At 38.4% G+C, this 19362-nt stretch overlaps 2 protein-coding genes across 3 annotated transcripts in view; both read right to left on the bottom strand.

Annotated features, from left to right (window-relative positions):
- The window catches only part of LOC129711242 (elongation factor 2), a 523480-nt gene that overhangs the window by 261387 nt on the left and 242731 nt on the right, over positions 1 to 19362 (bottom strand). The gene's annotated exons all lie outside the window — the stretch shown is intronic.
- Positions 6481 to 19362, bottom strand: part of LOC129711246 (dual specificity mitogen-activated protein kinase kinase 2) — a 45820-nt gene continuing 32938 nt past the window's right edge. Inside the window, exons 6-11 of the mRNA XM_055658768.1 lie at positions 18476 to 18600; positions 17008 to 17221; positions 15954 to 16018; positions 14191 to 14252; positions 10303 to 10348; positions 6481 to 9651 (exon numbers count right to left, since the gene is read on the bottom strand). Coding sequence (XP_055514743.1) covers positions 9541 to 9651; positions 10303 to 10348; positions 14191 to 14252; positions 15954 to 16018; positions 17008 to 17221; positions 18476 to 18600 — 623 coding nt within the window. The 3' untranslated portion in view covers positions 6481 to 9540. The remainder of the gene's footprint in view (positions 9652 to 10302; positions 10349 to 14190; positions 14253 to 15953; positions 16019 to 17007; positions 17222 to 18475; positions 18601 to 19362) is intronic.

Raw genomic sequence — 19362 nt, 5'->3', positions numbered from 1 at the left:
TTCTGTCTTATGGTGTTCAATCGCACTGTAATCTATTTACTGAGCAAAATATGTCATATTAACAGTAATATTAAGACTTCTACAATTTAAGTTAAGTGGAATTGGCATAGAGTAGGTTCATGTGTGACTGGGTACAATCTCCAGGCCCTCACGAGGATATTGCTCCGTAGCAACCAAGGTCGGCAAGCAGATCTTCAGGGGCACGTCATGAAACATAAACATGGAAAATATGTGCAGGAGGCCATTTGGCCCTTCGAGCCAGCACCACCATTCAATGTGATCATGGCTGATCATCCACAATCAGTAACCCGTGCCTGCCTTCTCCCCATATCCCTTGATTCCGCTAGCTCTGAGAGCTCAATCTAACTCTCTTTTAAATTGATCCAGTGAATTGGCTCTACTGCCTTCTGAGGCAGAGAATTCCACAAATTCACAACTCTCTGGGTGAAAAAGTTTCTCATCTCCGTTTTAAATGGCCTTGTCTTTATTCTTAGACTGTGGCCCCAGCTTCTGGACGCCCCCAACATTGGGAACATTTTTCCTGCATCCAGCTTGTCCAGTCCTTTTATAATTTTATGTTTCTAGAAGATACCCTCTCATCCTTCTAAATTCCAGTGAATACAAGCCCAGTCTTTCCAATCTTTCCTCATATGACAGTCCCGCCATCCCGGGGATTAACCTTGTGAACCTACGCTGCAATGCCTCAATAGCAAGGATGTCCTTCCTCAAATTAGGAGACCAAAACTGCACACAATACTCCAAATGTGGTCTCACCAGGCCCTGTACAACTGCAGAAGGGCCTCTTTACTCCTATACTCAAATCCTCTTGTTATGACGGCCAACATGCCATTAGCTTTCTTCACTGCTTACTGTACCTGCATGTTTACTTTCAATAAGCATGCAGGTACAAGATGTTAGAAGATGTTGGAGAAATGGAAAAAAGGCGATGGTGGCCGTGGAAACAAGGAACTGCAGATGCTGGTTAACACAAAAGGACACAAAGTGCCAGAGAAACTCAGCGGGTCAGGCAGCATCAACGGAGAACCTGGAAAGGTGATGTTTCAGGCCGGGACCTTTCTACAAAATGTCACCTATCCATGTTCTCCGGAGATGTTGCCTCACCCGTTGAGTTATTCCAGCACTTGGTCCTTTAATTGTACCTGTGATACTGAATGGAGAAAGGACATTAGCTCAGAAAAGCAAACATATAATTTATAGAGAAGCAAAAATTAGATTTTGTTTAAATGGAGAGAAGTGTTGGTATTCAGTGCTGGGTGTCCTGGACACTAGAAGTTAACATGCAGGTTGCATAGATAATTAGAAGAAAATTAATACATGGATTTTATTACCTTATATCATAAGTGAATTTGACATTTAGTTTCAATTATACAGAGCTTTAACAAGACCGATATCTGATGGAATACTTGCCTGGAAATATGTGTTGCAATCTTGTTCGCCAATCGTCTAAGTGAGACCTTTTCAAAGCCTCTCATAGTCCAAATACACCACATCCACTGGAACCCCCTGATCTACTGCACTAAATAAATCTTCAAAGAACTCCAATAGATCACAAATGTGATTTCAATTTCATGCATTGATGCTGATTCTGCTCAGTCATGCCATTGTTTTCTAAGTGCTTCTGTAAACAAAACATTTTTGTTTACAGAATTACGTATTTTCTCCAGTGCTGATGCAGGAGTAAAAGCAGGTAGCTTCCTGTGTTCCCTTTCCCTTCCTCGTTAAATAAGTGTGATCACATTAGTTGCCCTCCAATTGCAGGAACTGTTCAAGAATTATTGGAATTATGGAAGACTATAAGCAGAGTTCATTATGTCAATACTCACCTCTTCAAACACTGGAGATAAATCATGAAGTTCTTCTAATGTTTTCATCTTTTAGTTTTGTTTAGTTTATTGTCACGTGTGCCGAGGTACAGTGAAAATCTTTTTGTAATCTTAATTACTACTTTTTACACCATACTATTTTTTAAGGTGCCTCTTTCAATACTTCAGTGATATCCACACATCAATTGGAACACAAAATAATTGCTGCAGCTCTGTGTCTCTCCAGTGGGGGAGTTATAGTCTGTTTTACTGAAAGTTGTGGTGCTACTAGGAAGCAGTAGCTATTTGTGAGTGTAGTCTTGTGTTCATCAGAAACAACAGCTAGTTTAAGAAAGAGAAAGATGTTCAAATATCGCTTGTTTGTCTTAACTTCTGTCGTCTTATTAGTTTAGCATTTAGCATTGAAAGCATTTAGTCCCCACCACCTCACCTGTGCACCCTTCCCCCTTCAAGTACTAGATCAAATGAAAACATTTTGTGTGGACAAATTCTACAGGCGTGAAAGGATTCTATGCACGTGTTCAATCTATCATTGTTTCAGAGGATCGGTGTTAAATTACAACCAAATGTTTTGCAAATACAATATTTCCCTCATAGTTCAAACACAGATGGTAGATGCTCATGGCTGACTTAACAGTGCCTTGGCAACAAAAACCAAAATCTGCAAATGCTCAGCTTTGCCACCAAGCACGAGTCCATTCAGCCCACTGTGCCCATGTCTGCATCTGTTAGTGACATTAATTAGTATTAATCCTGCCATATTCCCCGAATGCCATGCATATTTTTAGTGTTTTTCCATTGTAAGGGTACATCCAATTCCCTGCTGAATCTACACCCAGTGATTTTACAAGCAATGAATCCCAGATCATGACAACGTGTCTCATAAAATTACTTCTCCTCAGCCCTTTGGTTCTTTTTGGCCAATTATCTTCTGTCTGTGTCCTTTAGTTACTCTCCAGCAAACAGCTTCTATCTATTGACTGTTGAGAGATCTGAGGGGCAAGTTTTCACACTGTGGTTGGTAAACATATTTGGAACAAATTGCAAGAGATGGCAGATATTTTGTGTCTGCCTGCAGATAAAATTACAATGTTTTGGAAAGCATTTGGACAAGTGCTTGGATGGGAAATGCAAGGAAAAAATAGAAAGCAAGGTTGGAAATGTCATTTTTTAAATTAGGTCAAGACAAGAGCGAGTGAAATAATATTGTTTCGTAGACCAGTTGCACTGCTAAACAAACCACAAACACTTGACTTCACTCAATCCTGTTAATTTAAGTTTTGAAAAACAAGAATAGATAGAGCAAATTTCCTCTTCGACTTCTCTTATTCTACAATAGATTAAGCAAGTTTCCTGCGTGAAGAAATGACGATCAAAAACAGGAACCCCACAAAGAAGTGCCACAATGACATTTCAGAACCACACAGACTGGAGTAACTCAGCAGAACAGGCAGCAGCTCTGGAGAAGGAATGGTGACATTTCGGGTCAAGACCCTTCTTCAGCTTACTTTTCAAAACCACGTGGTTGGCTATGTACTTAATTGTGTTGTCTAGGCCTGAAGTATTATGCAAATGCAATCTCTTTTTGTCCCTGTATTTAAGTGAAAACACTAATATGTAGGTTAGCAAAATCCTACTGATGGAAATCCGAATTATGAACAGAAAATGCAGATTATCCAGCTGCATCTGAGAATACCTGTTCATTAGAACAGTTGCATTATGACATCATGGTGCACAGACTTATCAAGCACCTGAAATTTTGGGTCTGGACCTTTCAGGGTCCGGCGGGGGTGAACCGCTGGGACAAAGGGAGCCAGCGTGCTTTGTAACTTTGTCAATGCCATAGGTGGCCGCTATTTGTATACAATGTGCATGCAAGCAAAGAATATCACTGTGCCTAGTCACATGTGACAATAAAGTATTCGCCCTATTCCTATCCTGCAGACTGAAGAAGGGTCTTGCCTCGAAACACTCCTCCCCAGATGCAGCCTGACTTGCCGGTTTCCTTCAGCACTTTGTTTTTCTATAAGGTGGGATAGGTAGTCAGAATCTATTTCCTGGTAAGGGTATCAAAAACAAGGTGGCATTGTTTTAAGTGTAAAGGGAGGAATTTAAAAAGGGCACAGAAATTGTCTAATAGCCAAAATGTGGCGTAGGAATTTGATACAATTATTATGTTTCAGAGACACTTATACAAATACTTAAACAGGCAAGTCTGAAGAAGGGTCTCGACCCGAAACGTCACCCATTCCTTCTCTGTGGATCGGTGGTTGGCGCAGACTTTGTGGGCCAAATGGCCTGTATACGTGCTGTATCTCTAAACTAAACTAAAGGGAGCATTTCAGATAAGTGACAACAGACTCGGAACTGCTGCATCAAAATGTTGCCTGTCCCACTGAGTTACTCCAGCTTTTTGTGTCTATCCAAGGCATAGAAGGATATGATCCTAAAATGAGAAAATGGGATTGCTGTGAATGACAAGGTTGGCACAGACATGGTCAGCTGAGGGGATTGTTTCCAAGCTTTACAAACTTTAACCCCAGCCAGCAAACAGTGATGCTGTGCATTCCTTCAGCCTGGATGGAATCCATGGCCAATATGACAGTCACTAATGATGTGATCAATCATGCATGCTGCTACTTGGATCTCAAAGCATTAGCGGGATATTAAACCACATGTAGAATGAGTTCTTGCTGAAAACTCTTCTTCTACCTCTCCTTGATCTTCCAAAAGTTTACCCTCTGCCAGTTTTCCCAGTCATTACTAATGATACAGTTTTGTCTGAGAATGACTGATTTGTGCAGAAGTCACAGTTTGAACCAAACATTACCACAACTACCATATTACCACCAAATATTCTGTGAAGCATTAAAGCCCTCATATAATTATAGCAATGGGAGGCAGAAATTAACTATTTGGAATGTGGTTGACGATCTCGATACAAAGCACCAAAGGTGGCTTCTTCCTGCTGCTGAACACATCTCAAGTTGTGTGACAATAAAGAACAGTTCTAAAATAATTCAGCCAATTTTAAGTCAATTTTGCACGTTCTGAACATCACAAGCTGTACAATTCCACGACATTACAATTGTAGCACACAATATATGCAACTAGGAGTTGTGAAGTTAGTAATCTGGGGCAGTGACAAACTAGAAAAAGGTCAAATTTAATGATCACAACTATAGACTCCAAATCACGGGAGCAGTTGAAATTCTGACACAATATTTGGATTTTTTTTAATCACTTAGAAAACATTGATAGGATTCTACCAGTCCCCATTCATTTTGATTGGAGGATTCTTAGAATATTATGGCTTTACCCAAATGCATGATATGTTTTGCCACATAAAATAGATTTTGATTAAAATTTGCAAATAAGCTCTTCCCCTCCAGTAAGGAATGTGGGTTTGATTCCAATTCCAGCAAGTGAGATAACAGTCTGTACTGTTAGAGCTGCTGCTGCCTTAAGATTAGTATTCATAACCTTGAAACAAAATCATAAACAAAGCATTAAAAAGACAAGTTGTATTTATTTGGGAAAAGGTTAAAATAAAAGGATTATTTTTTGATTGCAAAGGATTGAAAAGTAATATTTAAGGTTTCCTGCCTACAGGTAGTTCTCCTATTATTCGTGTTTCCACAGGCGGAAACTTGATATCATGCAAGTGATGAATTGGTTATCGTCTTCCTGTAGTAATTGGACACCATTATCTCTGAAAAACACAACTGCATCTTTCACTACAGGAGGCCATTGAAATCGACAAGCAATCACTTCCATTTACACTTGATGCTATCAAACAACATATTATACAGTCTTTAGTATTTTAGCTTGCAGTAACAAAAATAAGCTTAGTTATTAAAAAGCCTTTATTTTTTTGAAAATCCTGTAGGGAAAAAGAACCGTTATTGCAAGTCAGACTCTAATCCGTAACCACCCCCTTTCCCCCTATGATGCAATTGTTTTTATAACCCTATTTTCTCTCATATTAGGTTTTGTAGGAATGCAACTATTACATTATAGCTGAACTACCTGTACTAAAGAAATTCAGAGAGCATATTTAGAATCCCACATATCCTTTCAATGGAACTTGAGCACATGATAATTACTCCTTAACTCATCCACAACATTCAAATTTCAGTTTGTGGGAGGTGCAGGATTGCTTACCAAACTGTCTTAAGAACAGCGCAGGTCGGGCAATCTGGAATTATAATATAGTGTATTCTCTCAAGGGACAGGTTAGGCTCTCTTCCCGTCTCTTCTCTGGAAATCTTAACACCTCACTTAGATAATAAAGTGCAGTGTGGAAAGATGTAACAATTAAAAGCTTGAGTGCAAGTTTAACTAGAATGGCTGCTAACCATTGTTAATCAGGATTTTGTACAATAGAACAATTAAATGTATTATAAAGTGCCATTTATTTACAATGTTTTCTTTCCGAGTTAAAAATATGCGCCGACAGAATATTTTAAGTGAACATGCCACTTTCATTTTACGATCAAGCACATCAGTTCCAGCAAACCCGGCTATTCTCATTGGAAGCAGTCCATTATAAAACAAAGTCTGTGCTGGTCTTCAGTAAAAGGGAAAAGCTCTTTCTCCTTGGTACACATAATTCAGACAAAATGGTACATTGGTTCTAATTCACACAAAACAATTGCCACTTCAGTTTTAATAAGTTTTTGCAACAGTTGATTAAATTATACATTCAGTTCACAATTTATTTTGCAATTTAAAAAAAAAAAAGCTCAAAACAATCAGTACAGTCCTTGTGCTATTGGTGATTTTTCTTGTAATAAGCCAGATTTATTTTACACATTGCAAAAGTACTTTCTTTGTTGAAGAGTGTAACACAACCAGTAGCACAAAATGCCGGCAGGCTTCACAAAAGGGAACAAGTGCATCAGACCAACATCATAAACCTGATAATAGTGACATACACCAATATGCACAAGTGCCTTAACAACAACAGCTTACATGTATTTTTATTTATTTAAAGGCATAGGCATATACAATCCATTGACAATACAGGAGCACAACACAGACAACTGAGATCCCAACACAAAAATCGACTCCATCATTCTAATCACAGTGCGTTTCTTTTACCTTCGACGCCTCAGTGTAATAAACTGGTTTCACATGTATTTTCTTAAATTAAATTAATTTTTATTCCCCCAGGCACTTAAAATGGATTCGCATTCCCTTAGAAGTACATTCGGGGTGCAGTTTGTGTCAAAAACATGGCTGTGTCAAAAATATTAAGCAAGCCAGAGGCAAAAAAACCTCTGAATCCTCACCTAATTATTTCAATAGTTGTTTTTAGTATGTAAAATACAACACCAACTTTGCTCTTTTTGTCTCATAACGTCCTCATTATATTTCATGATTCTGAACTGGATGTGTTCTAATGGAAAATACGAAAGAATCAGACTGGCTGTATATTACGTTCAGTGGAAGGTGCAATCCAGAAAACAAATGGGTTTTGGGAATCATGGCATGATTATTCAAGGAAATACTTCATCGATATTTATCATTTAACTTTTCCTGTAGATGTTGGCAATCACGTGCGTTGCTTTGATTGGTAGACTGGCTGTTGGAGTGGTTAGATGGTGAAGTTGAAGGCTTAGTTGCTATGCAGAAGCTTATATCGTAACCACAATAATAGGTTAGTTAATAGGCCATGGAGTTGTGAATAACATCCTTGAACCAAACTCCACACCACCACAACCCAACTCTAAGCTGTAATAAACTCTACCAAAAGCATACCTCACATATGAACTAGATTTCGTCATTACAGAACGTTTCACTGAATACAGTGACTGAAACTGTAAGACTCCATGAAGCTTGATAACAAAAAGACAGGATAATCTCTCAGGAACATGAATATTATTGGATATGGTGAGGGGGGGGGGGGGGGGGGGAGCATTGTGAACATATTTTACCTGCAATATTAAGAATATTTAGAAAGCCAATGCTTGCAAAGACCAAACCATTATTCATCAGAAACAAGCTCTTACCCAGCAAACAAGCCATGTCTAGCAGAGAAGCAGCAAAATTAAACATTTAATAAACATGAACTAAAGAGTGGACCTGAGAAAGGAAATAATGGTAAAATCTTTTGCTTTAAAACAAAACAAACTAAGACATTACAATTTACACCTCAGAGGCCAAGCTGGATTTAAAAAGAAAAGTGTGTCTTCCTTTAGATGATTAATTTAAACATCATTCCCTCAAAGTAACAAATCTTAATATTGATGTATGGTCTGAAGGACAGTGCCCATTTAAAGACCGAGGAAGTTGTTAAACTGTACCTATTTTATTCCAAAATGTTATTTCCTTTGGGAATATTTTTCAACCAATTCTTCATATTACTCAAGCTCATTGATAGTGTTTCGAAACCTTTTGTATCATCTGTGGGCAAGCCTTCATTTGTTGAAACAATTCCAATTCAAACACAAGTACATTTCTCTGCCCTTTAGTTTGAGTTGCGAATACATTTCCTAGCCCTGTTGGCATTTTGAAAGGTATCAAAAATGCTAAATGAAATATGTAATCTGAATGCAACACCTTCAATTTATAACATGCAGAATTAAGTCTTCTACGCCACACCTCGAACTAAACAAATAAAAGGACGCCCTCCATCTCGCCTGGTTCATTACTTTGAGGCATCTGTGCTCGTAAAGACTTTAAAAAACATACTGTCACCTACCTATAACCAACAAGGATCTATAACTAAATTTAAAGAATATTAATTGTATATTATTAGTCAGGACAGTATTTTGGCAAATCATTTAAATTGGCTCTCAAAACATACATTTGTTCCAGTGAAACACCACTAATCTGTACAGGAAATCTGTACAGGAAATCTGATTAACTCTGCTTTTATTTGTAAAGTATAAACACCTTTAACATATTATATGCAAGTATTGGTTGTTTGTAAAGGATAAGCCCCTAATTCTAGTTAACTTAAACTATCTTTGGAAGAAATTCAAGAAAAAAAAAAATAGGGATTTAAATCACTTGCTTGATCACTGGCCGAATGCTATAATAAATATTGTATAAGAAAAATGACCATAATTGAAAACTTCAACTAGTTTAAGATACCATTCAGTTTTAAAAAGTAATTCAGAAGCTCTGGGACATCATATATAAGAACACCTGGAATAAATCTGTTCATGAATACTCCTACTTTGTCTGGCACCTAGCCAATACCCAAGAGCTATATCCTGAACAAATTCTGAATATGCTGCTTCAAGCTGCATTCCACTATGAAGACAATTCCACATGGCACTACTGTGATTAAGAAAAAAAACTATCAAACACACTCAATTCCATTAAAATCATTCAATGATAGATGCAGTGATGCAATATTTTGAAATGAGCTGATTTGAGAACTAATGGAACTCATTGACAAAGAATTTTGTACTTTGGATGACAGATTTCTATTAAGTTGCGAGCAGGTATAAATCACCGTCACCATTAATATCAACACCCATGACCAACTAAGAATTAACCAGCTAAAGAAAGACAAAGGTTCTTTTGAAAGAAGTGCCAATGCTGCCTGAATGCAAACCTCCTCATGCGGTTTCTGAGTGCAGGGAGAGTCCTTTTTACGCCACAGGCACGACAGTAGTGGTTGACATCAGCAGAGATGAATGGGAGTTCTGGGGGAAGGAGGGCGGCGGCTCTCTGTTGCTGCTCACGCTGCGATGCGTGTCGGGGTGCTGGGCTGGTTCAGCCCCATGGTTTTACACAACCAGCCAGCAAAATCCACCTCCTCTACCTCAGATCGCTTAATGAACATGTGGCTCTGTGAATAAGCAAGAAAATGTCAAGCTTTAATGAAATAAAAGAATTATAGCAAGTAGAGTGATGCGATAAGGGCAACTATAGAAAAAGGATGTTCTCAGGAGCAGAACCTTGATCTGTGAAGTGCTTGTGTTGATGAAATGAGCAATACATGTCTTTGTAAACTCATCGTACATGATTCACCACAGAAGTGAAGATAGGCCATGATTGCATCTTAACTGTATGAAAGACTACCACCCATTTAACACAGAAATAGAACCTGGTCAAATGCGGCATAACTGATTTACAAAAGCAACACTGAATTAGACCTTGCACACAATAACTGCATAGCCCCAAAATGTTTACTATTAGGTAAGGAAATGTGGCCATCATTTACATCAATAGAAAATCCTGCATGAAAGCAGTAACAGTGGAACACAATCAAAAACTTCCCTCGCCAAACTTTTTGCAGTCAATATTTATCCCCCCACCCCATACTACATGTTATAACCCATCTCCAAAACGAGACATCATGATGCAAGTTGCTATCATTTTTAGCTCGTGACATCTTTAATTGAATAATGACAGGTGCCATTGCAACCATGTTAAAAGACCCCAATGAGTCCATAAATAAATGAATTTGGAGTAAATGAAGGTGCTGATGCCGACATACCGTAAGTAGTTTCAAATCTGCTCGTTCTGCTGGATTCTTGAATAAACTACAATTAAAAATAAAATAACACACAATTTAATTCATTATTCGGCAGCAAGAAAACATAGACTCCTAGCTATGACCATTCTGATGAAAAGTCAGCAACCTGAAACAGCAGCTGGTTTAACATAAGCCTGACCCGCTGAATATTTCCAGCTTTTATATCTCGGTGACCAGTTGTACACTTGCACTGTAATAACTGAAAGCATACAGTTAATTACATTCACCAAAGTTTTCTTTTGATGTAACAACTTCACAAGCAGTGGTAAATCTGCAAAACTTGCATGACAGTCTGCTTATAAACAAAATGGCATTCAAAATGAAAACTATGCAACAGATTTCGCACAATTACTTATTTAAAAGTATGAATGTCAATATTAAAATGATAATTACACAATAGTTAGTTTCCAATGAGCTGTTTAAAACTACCAATATCTCAATACACCGAATGGAAGCCAGGAAATTCTTATTAAATATATCCGGCAGCAATCTTGAAGAGCCACCGTGTTTGCAACATGCGCAAAGTGATCATTTACAGAGTGGGGATGTGGGGGTAGGGTGGTGGTGGCGAGGAAAAAAAACTTATTAAATTAACTCCAATCCACCCCTCCAATTTAACTCTAATCATGAAGATGCGCAATCAGCATAGAGTTGATGAGCGGGGGTAGACACAAAATGTTGGAGTTACTTAGCGGGTCGGGCAGCCTCTCTAGAAAAGGAATAGGTGACGTTTTGGGTCGAGACCCTACCCTGGACAGGCTAGATGCAGGAAGATTGTTCCCGATGTTGGGGAAGTCCAGAACAAGGGGTCACAGTTTAAGGATAAAGGGGGAAATCTTTTAGGACCGAGATGAGGAAAACATTTTTCACACAGAGAGTGGTGAATCTCTGGAATTCTCTGCCACAGAAGGTAGTTGAGGCCAGTTCATTGGTTATATTTAAGAGGGAGTTAGATGTGGCCCTTGTGACTAAAGGGATCAGGGGGTATGGAGAGAAGGCGGGTACAGGATACCGAGTTGGATGATCAGCCATGATCATATTGAATGGCGGTGCAGGCTCGAAGGGCCGAATGGCCTACTCCTGCACCTATTTTCTATGTTTCTATGTTTCAGACCTTCTAGACTTGATGAGCTGCAGATTTCTTACATTGTTAAAAAAAATGAGGTGATTCAAGTCCCTAAATTAGTAAACTGCTGGGGATGCTAGCAACAAATAAAAAGTGGCCCCTAGCAGGAAACAAAATAGGTCCATTGCTTGGTGTGGGTGAAATGGGTTGCAATTCATGGGCATGGCAGCTGCAGGAACTGTTCCTTTGGCGTGGGCTTCACCATGTGGGGACCAATGTTCTGGAGAACTGCACAATCGGGGTTATAGTGCCTTGGGTTCTAGTGATGTCGAGTTTAATCAATCATTACTAAATGAGAGAGAGAGACAAACAAAATGAAAATCCAAATGTCAAGAAGAGCAGAAAGTAAACTTTGAAGTAATAATTAGCATAAAAACTAAAAAAAAAAGGCTCTTTATCTGAATGCTCATTCTGCATTTGCAACAAGATAGATGACTGAACAACACAAACAGTAACATACAAGCATGATCTATTAGCTGTTAGAGGCATGGTTGCAGGGCAATGAGCGCTGGGAACTCAATATTCCAGAACAATTTACGATTTTAGAAGAATAGGCAAAAAGGAATAGATGGCATATTAGATTTGTTAATCACAAGGCGAGGTACCAAGTTGCGATGTAGATACAATGGACAGCAACGTGAAATAGGTTTGATTGAAAATAATGAATAGCAAGGGTGAAGACAACACTAGTGTGAAAAGTCTATAAGTCTAAGATGTTGCTTCTTCATTGGGCAAAACATAAATGGAGACATTTCAAAGGCATACAAGATGGGAACTGCAATTATCTTGAACAACCAGCAGCGAGAGACTAAGATAGCCAAGGCAAGTGTAGGATTCGGAGGCCAAGAATGGAAAATTACACACAAGAAAATGGCAGATAAGTTAAATTGCAGCTTGCACCTTATAATAATTTTCCTTTTAAATATTTATTTTTAAAAAGTGGTTATGACTTAGCAGTTGTTTAAGAATGAACTGCAGATGCTGGAAAATCGAAGGTAGACAAAAACGCTGGAGAAACTCAGCGGGTGAGGTAACATCCATGGAGCGAAGGAAATAGGCAACGTTTTGGGTCTGAAGAAGGGATTCGACCCGAAACTTTGCCTATTTCCTTTGCTCCATAGATGCTGCCTCACCTGCTGAGTTTCTCCAGCATTTTTGTCTACCTATGACTTAGCACAGCAAATGCCTCTCAAGAAAACCTGCTAACAGTCTTCTTTCAAAAAAAATTGCCCTCTAGCTTCAAGTACTTCTCTTTCAGATAAATGCCCTCTATCAACAATTTATTAACCAAAAATAATAGTTATGCCTCATTCACCTCATCGAAGCCCCATATAATTTTGAGCATTTCCATGAAATCTCAATACTAAAAGTGCACGTACGCTCATTGAATTTAATCAAACAACCAACATTATTAACGTGTTATGGTGAAAATGAAAGTCCAATTTAATAGCGGCTTAAACTAGAAAATTTCAGCCACAAATATCAGGTCGACAAAATATTTTGTAATAGATGTCCCGAACATAATGCCCAGATTTAACTCCTTGGTAACATATGTTCCCAAAAAATCAGTGATGAAAACATCATTCACATGATTTTAAATGGAAAAAGCCAAAGCAAGATTATATTAGGCTATTGAAACATCATAGGTTGTCCTAACTGTATCTAATAACAGTCAAGAGTAATTTATATATCTAAGGCAATTGAGAGCTTACAAAAAAATGCCTGTCATCCTACACCGTACATCTAAAAAAGAAAATTGCTCCCAGAACAACTCTCCAGTGAAATATGGTGAATGGAAACTCTAAATTACAGAGCTTTGCCATGCTAGGTGGCTTTTTTTTTTTTTAATGGAAAAAAACATAGTAATAACTGTTGGTTATAAAAGCACCATTAAACCTTTCACCGAGCACCAATATTCACATCATACTGTCTGTATAACCTTCCCACCTTTGAATGAACACAGATATTATAAATTCATCATAAACTTAAAACCACCTCAAAACTTCATAAAGTATCTCACTTATAAGTTCCCCATCAGACTCAGACATTCCAAATCCCCTTAAATATTTGAGGCCTAACACTGTTTAGCCAGCTCATTGCCATAAAACCAACCTTGTAAAGTTGACCATGGTTTTTTTTTTGTTGGATAAATTATGCCCTCTACCGACTCAGTCAACAAAGATAATTAATCCCCTATTCACCTCATCAAGTCCCATGCAATTCTGAACAGCTCCACAAAGCCCAAACACTGAGAAATTGCAATGTACTAAAATTAATCAAACTGCCAAATGCTGCATTCCCAGGTGGCAGTTCTGATAAGCTAGCTGGTAAGCAGGAATGGTTACATCATGTCTATCTAAGCAGGAATGGATATCAGGTTGGTGACACCTTAAAGTGCCTTCCATAGCTGTGAAGTCCTGAGCACAGACAGAAAGTACCATCCATTTTACGTTTGTCCTTTGTGAAAACAAGTTTAGATGTTAAACATGACCAACTTACTAAGTTAATTCCGAGTCAAACATCAGACCTAGCAATTTTTATAATTAAATTGTTGCAAGCTGGTTTTTAATGAATTGAATTGAATCTAGTGAACAAGACATGGGGTGGGACCTCCGTAAGGAATTGTACCTTTTGCAATTTGTACATTTAAGAGATCCACTAGCTTTGTTAGCCACTTTCTGCCCGATAATTGTAAAACACAGGCTTGTGATGCAGTTACTTACCATTTATTTACAAACTCCTGAAATTCCTGTGAAAATACACCAATGGGGAGTTTAGGAGGAGGCTGGAAGAAAAAGTAGCGAAGTGTGAGCAGCTTCAGCCATTTCCACTCAATACACTTAGCAGGCAGATAGACAAAAACCTGCAGTTTAGCAAATTAGTTCATGTCTGAATCGCACCAGTACTCACTCAAGTCATATATTTAAGTGGCCTTGTTCCCCTCTAGACCCTGTTACTTTGGACAACCTCTAAATTGTTGGTGAAAAGCAATATTTGCATTCCGTCTCAACTTATAGCTTTGAATTAACAGTCACGCAAAAACAGTTTTAAATAGGCATTTCCAGATTTTTATTCACTGGGTTATAATCTTAGAATAAGAATAATGGAGTATGTTACAAACAAATGAAATGAGGCAGGAGTGGCTATTTGCCCCCTTACACCCACTTTACCAGTGAATAAGATCACGACTGATCTGAATGTATCCGAAACACCACATTCCCATCTTCCCCAATGACCTTTCGCCCCTTATCAAGAATGGCTAGCTCTGCCTTAAAAATATTGAAAAAGTTTGGATGTGTTTACATGCACTAACACCTCGAGTTTACTACATGAATTGAACACTAGCTGTTCCCCGTGTTTAACTGTTTGTAGGCACGTGGATCCCAGACCTCTATCACCTTGTCTAGAACCAGCTAAGTAATAGTTGCTGACAATCCACTGTTGGATGCCACATGGAATTCAGTATTGCCAGTTGTGCCAGGATTTCTCAGCATTATTGAGGGTGCAAGGAAGAGAGAAGAGGAATCCAAATCCTAAAGGCACTGGGAAACTTAACGGAGCCAATTCAAGATGGCAGGCAATAGTGAAAGGTGATGGGGAAGGTCAGCGGCTGTGAATTGCTCACAAATCCCGCATCCTCTGAGTGGGCGCTAAAGTTTCATGAATACATTGGGACTTGGAGCATGGTGGCTGTAATACACGGAAGTGGAGGGGCGATTGCTGATGGCGTATTTGCAGTGTGATTGGTGGCTGAGGTGGCTGTGGGAAGCCCTGCAGCAGCCATGTGAGAAAGTGGATCGAGTGCAGCCTGTGACAGTTGTACAGAGTGGCGGCAGAACAAGCCAACTGCATCTCGCAATGCCTGGCTGACCTCCGATTCATCGATCCAGTGCTGCCAGGGCACTAGGCCATAAGATGAGAATATAAGAAATCGCATATCGTCTCAGACTTAGTGAATTGGACTTTTCAGAGACTTGGAAGTTGCAAGATGGTGCTGGAACATGGGAACTCTGTGTGCTGTTCTAGAGGAGATTCTATTGTACTCATGAATTGTGTGATTTGACTGGACAACAAACAGAACAAGCTTTTTATGGTATTTGATCACGTGACAATAATATCAAACTAAATCTAGCTATTTACAAAAATGTTAATTTTCTGCCAAGATTTGCTCTGTTCAAGGTGCTGATCTGCAGAACTGCAAGATATCAGCTTTGGCAGTAAAGGCAAATGATGTTTCATACCTGGAATGTTTCTAATTATGCAGTGGGAAAGATCTCTAATTCTCCAAATACATCACCATATGGCTATGTCAGGCAGGGTATGAAAGCAGAATTCTAACCTGGCACATTTTTTAATATATTTTTTTCCCCCATATATAAAAATAATTATATGTTTCATATAAATTATTGATCATGCAATATTTATCCTTTATTTTACAAATTTGATAAGATTTGACAAAATGTCATTACTAAAAACAAGTACAAACCTCATTAACGATATAATCCAGAAGTTCAAAAATAGCCATAGCTGGTCGACTGTCCATTCCATGCCCTGCATAATAGAAAGGGAACAAATCAGCCCAAATACCAATGATTCTATTTTGCAAGAGCAGATCTGTGAACCAATTACTACAGCTGTTTCTAGGCAAATCCTGGACACCTACAAAAACAAAATATGAAGTAAATACTTCGCAGGTTAGGCAGCATTTGTAGGGAGAGACGCTGATACAAAATTGTGTTTCATATCAATGATCTGAATTGTGACTGACGATCCTACTGCCAGATTCCTCGCTGCATATCCGTATCACCACTCTTTGAATATGTGGCCCAATTGTCCTTGTTTTCTAGACCTGTTGAGCATATCAGCAGTTACCTTTCTTTCAACGTTTTTCTTTAAAAAGTAGCTACATACTTGGACAACGACATCAAAGTAGAAGATGGGAATAAAGCCCGGAAAGCGAATAAGCGTTTTCTTTCTTGCATTTTCACGCAACTCAAAAATGTTGCTGTGTTGTATCGACAGTTTCCTATAATGTGGCTACCTGCAATATTGTCTGTTTCTGGCACTGGAAAGCCAGCAAAAGAAAACAGTTAGGGGAAGAAAATGGCTTTTCCTCAAAAAAAAAATTGTTTTACATTAACGATAATGTACCTTCCTGACGCAAGTCAGAATGCAGGTAACCAGTGAAGGGGTTGGGAAGATTCTATGTTCTCTGCAAGGGCACAGTGAACAGAAAAACTACCTCCAAATCCTAAAATGAAGAACTTTCTTTGGGATTGCTAAACATAGCACAGCAATCAAAGAGATTATTGTGCAGGCTTATTATAGCAATTGCACAAAGCAAAGAGCAACATTTTAACAAGCAAAACACAGGTGCTGGGGTAACTCAGTCAACCACTGAGTTACTCCAGCACTGTTTTGCTCAAACTTCCAGCATTTGCAGTTCCTTGTATTAACATTTTAACAAATGTGCACAAACCAATCAATAAATGGAATTATATTGTGGAAACCATTAAGCAGGAGAGTTGACTGGTACTTACCACTGACGGGGCGTCCTTGAGCCCTTGATCTGGGTGATGTGCTATGCTGCTCTCGTCCTGCTCCTTCCATTGATTGGCACTGAAAGATGGCCTCCAGCTCCCTCATATCAGGTGGGGGTATAGGATATCTTCCAATTGCCATCTCCACCAAGGAAAGGCCCATACTCCAGATATCAGACTGCACAGAATAATGGGTACCTTGGAGTCTCTCTGGCTGCAAGTAACAGGAAACAAAGTGTATAGTAGAGCTATTTATATCATAAATAGATAACCAACTTAAACCTTTCTAACTGTGTTCATGGATGTGGACATTTTTAACAAGACCAGCAATTGTTATTAAATCAGAAATGCCCCCAAACAGAATGGCTTTCCAATCCATTCCCAAGGTTGATTAAGCATTAGCCACATTGTTCTAGGTCCCGACTGGTCAAGGATAAAAATTATCCTTTTTAAAATGAACCACTGATAAGTTTTAACTAAGATGTATTCATTTCAAACCTGTTTTCTAAATCAAAGAAAGAAAAAGTATATAGTTATCATAACTGAATTACATAATGGGCCAAAATATAAATACGTCTATTATTTAAGAGGCGCAATCTAAGAGGAGGAAGATGATTTAGTACAAAGGCCAAACAATTTAATGTTAGAGGGCCATCATTGTTCCCCCCATTTCATTACTGCACCGTCACAGCCAAAACATTTTAGAAAAAGTTTGAATGTGCTTTAAAGTGATATGTTTTAGCAATATGTTTCTTTAGAAGAGGGTAACAAGGTGATTTTGCTTCCTGTAAATTAGCCTTCAGACTCAATGTTGGTCGTGTGTTGGGACAAATGAAACTACAGATCCTGGAACCCTGAACAAAAAAAATAAAGTGCTGGAGGAACTCAACGGGGCAGCAGTAACTGTGGAGAGAATGGACAGATGACATTTCGGGTCAGGATCTTCTTCAGGCTAATAATACGTTGAGGAATGGTTACACATAGACTATTTCTGGGCCACCAGTGAGCTTTGATTGCAAAGAACATGATGAGAACCAGTACTATTACCTTTGATTCATTATGAAGGTTACGGCTGTGTTGAGAGCAAATGATCAATAAAATTCAGTCCACAGAGAACTCCAGTGGCCTCATAGTAAGAATGAAACTGAAATTTAAAATAGCTCAGAACCTATTGGTTGGTACCATGTTTTCCTGTCTAAAAAAACATGAAGAATGTAAACAAACTAGTTCTCTTGGCAAAGCAATTCTAAAATAAGAGACCACAATCTTGCTACACTGCTAACCTAGCTAGAATACAGCTTGAATAACCACAGCATTTTAGGAGGATACATGTTTCTTATACATGCATCGCACAAATGGCCACATCTTAAGCAGGAGTTTGATATTATCAGTTAGTTTCCCTTGTTCATAAATGGCTAGTCATTTAAAAAAAATTGTGCAAAGCTGGAAAAATGAACAAAAGACTTACAGACATGTAAGATCGAGTTCCCACAAAGGAGTTTGCCATCGAGTCAATAAGCTGACCACTTACTCCAAAATCACAGAGCTTTATCTCACCACGAGAATTAACCAAAATGTTGGATGGTTTCACATCTGAAATAGATGACAACATAATTCAGGGAATACAAACAGTGCAAGCATTTCGATACACTGCAACCTCCTCAGTGCCCATTTTTAAAATTGATTATTCATTTATTTATTTTAACATAGGAAACCTCACCTTTGAGCATATTAATATTAGGTAAAAAGTTAAATCCTCTGAATATCTTACTTACTACATTGCTACTTACACACAGACTTCCCTTTGCTCATGATTGAGCAATCACTTCACTTGTGAAAACTAATGCAACAGATAAAAATTGAGCCAGGAAAAAAAATATTAGGTCGATCAAGTCTGTTTTACATGAAGCACCATAACTGTATGACTCACTTGTAGCCATACAATGTTCTAAAAAAGCTTTAAATTTATTGGAGGGAAAAAATTCTGCTCATAGGAAATGATCATAAAGAACATGTATGTTTTCTTATTATTGAATCTGTGTATGACTGTGTATGACTGCAGGCAACATAATTTCATTCAGACCAAAAGGTCTGAATGACAATAAAGGATCCATCTATCTATCTATTAACTATTCTTGTATTGTCTGATACTTCTGCCACCTTTCACAGATGTATAAGACATTAACAAAAGGGAAAACTAGCTGCTTATTAGATGGTTGTTGGAAGATGCAAGGCCTTGTTGCCAAGATTAATCTCTTCTGCCTTCAATGGTTTGCTGAAAATATTTTTACATTTGCTAGAAATACTGTGAGACCCACCTAGGAAATGAGGAGATTATTTTGTAGTAGTTAGTTG

Source organism: Leucoraja erinacea, chromosome 29 (assembly GCF_028641065.1).
Source record: "Leucoraja erinacea ecotype New England chromosome 29, Leri_hhj_1, whole genome shotgun sequence".
NCBI classification, from domain to species: Eukaryota; Metazoa; Chordata; class Chondrichthyes; order Rajiformes; family Rajidae; genus Leucoraja; species Leucoraja erinaceus.
Note: the sequence above shows the minus strand (reverse complement) of the source record. Positions and strands in the feature narration are given on the sequence as shown.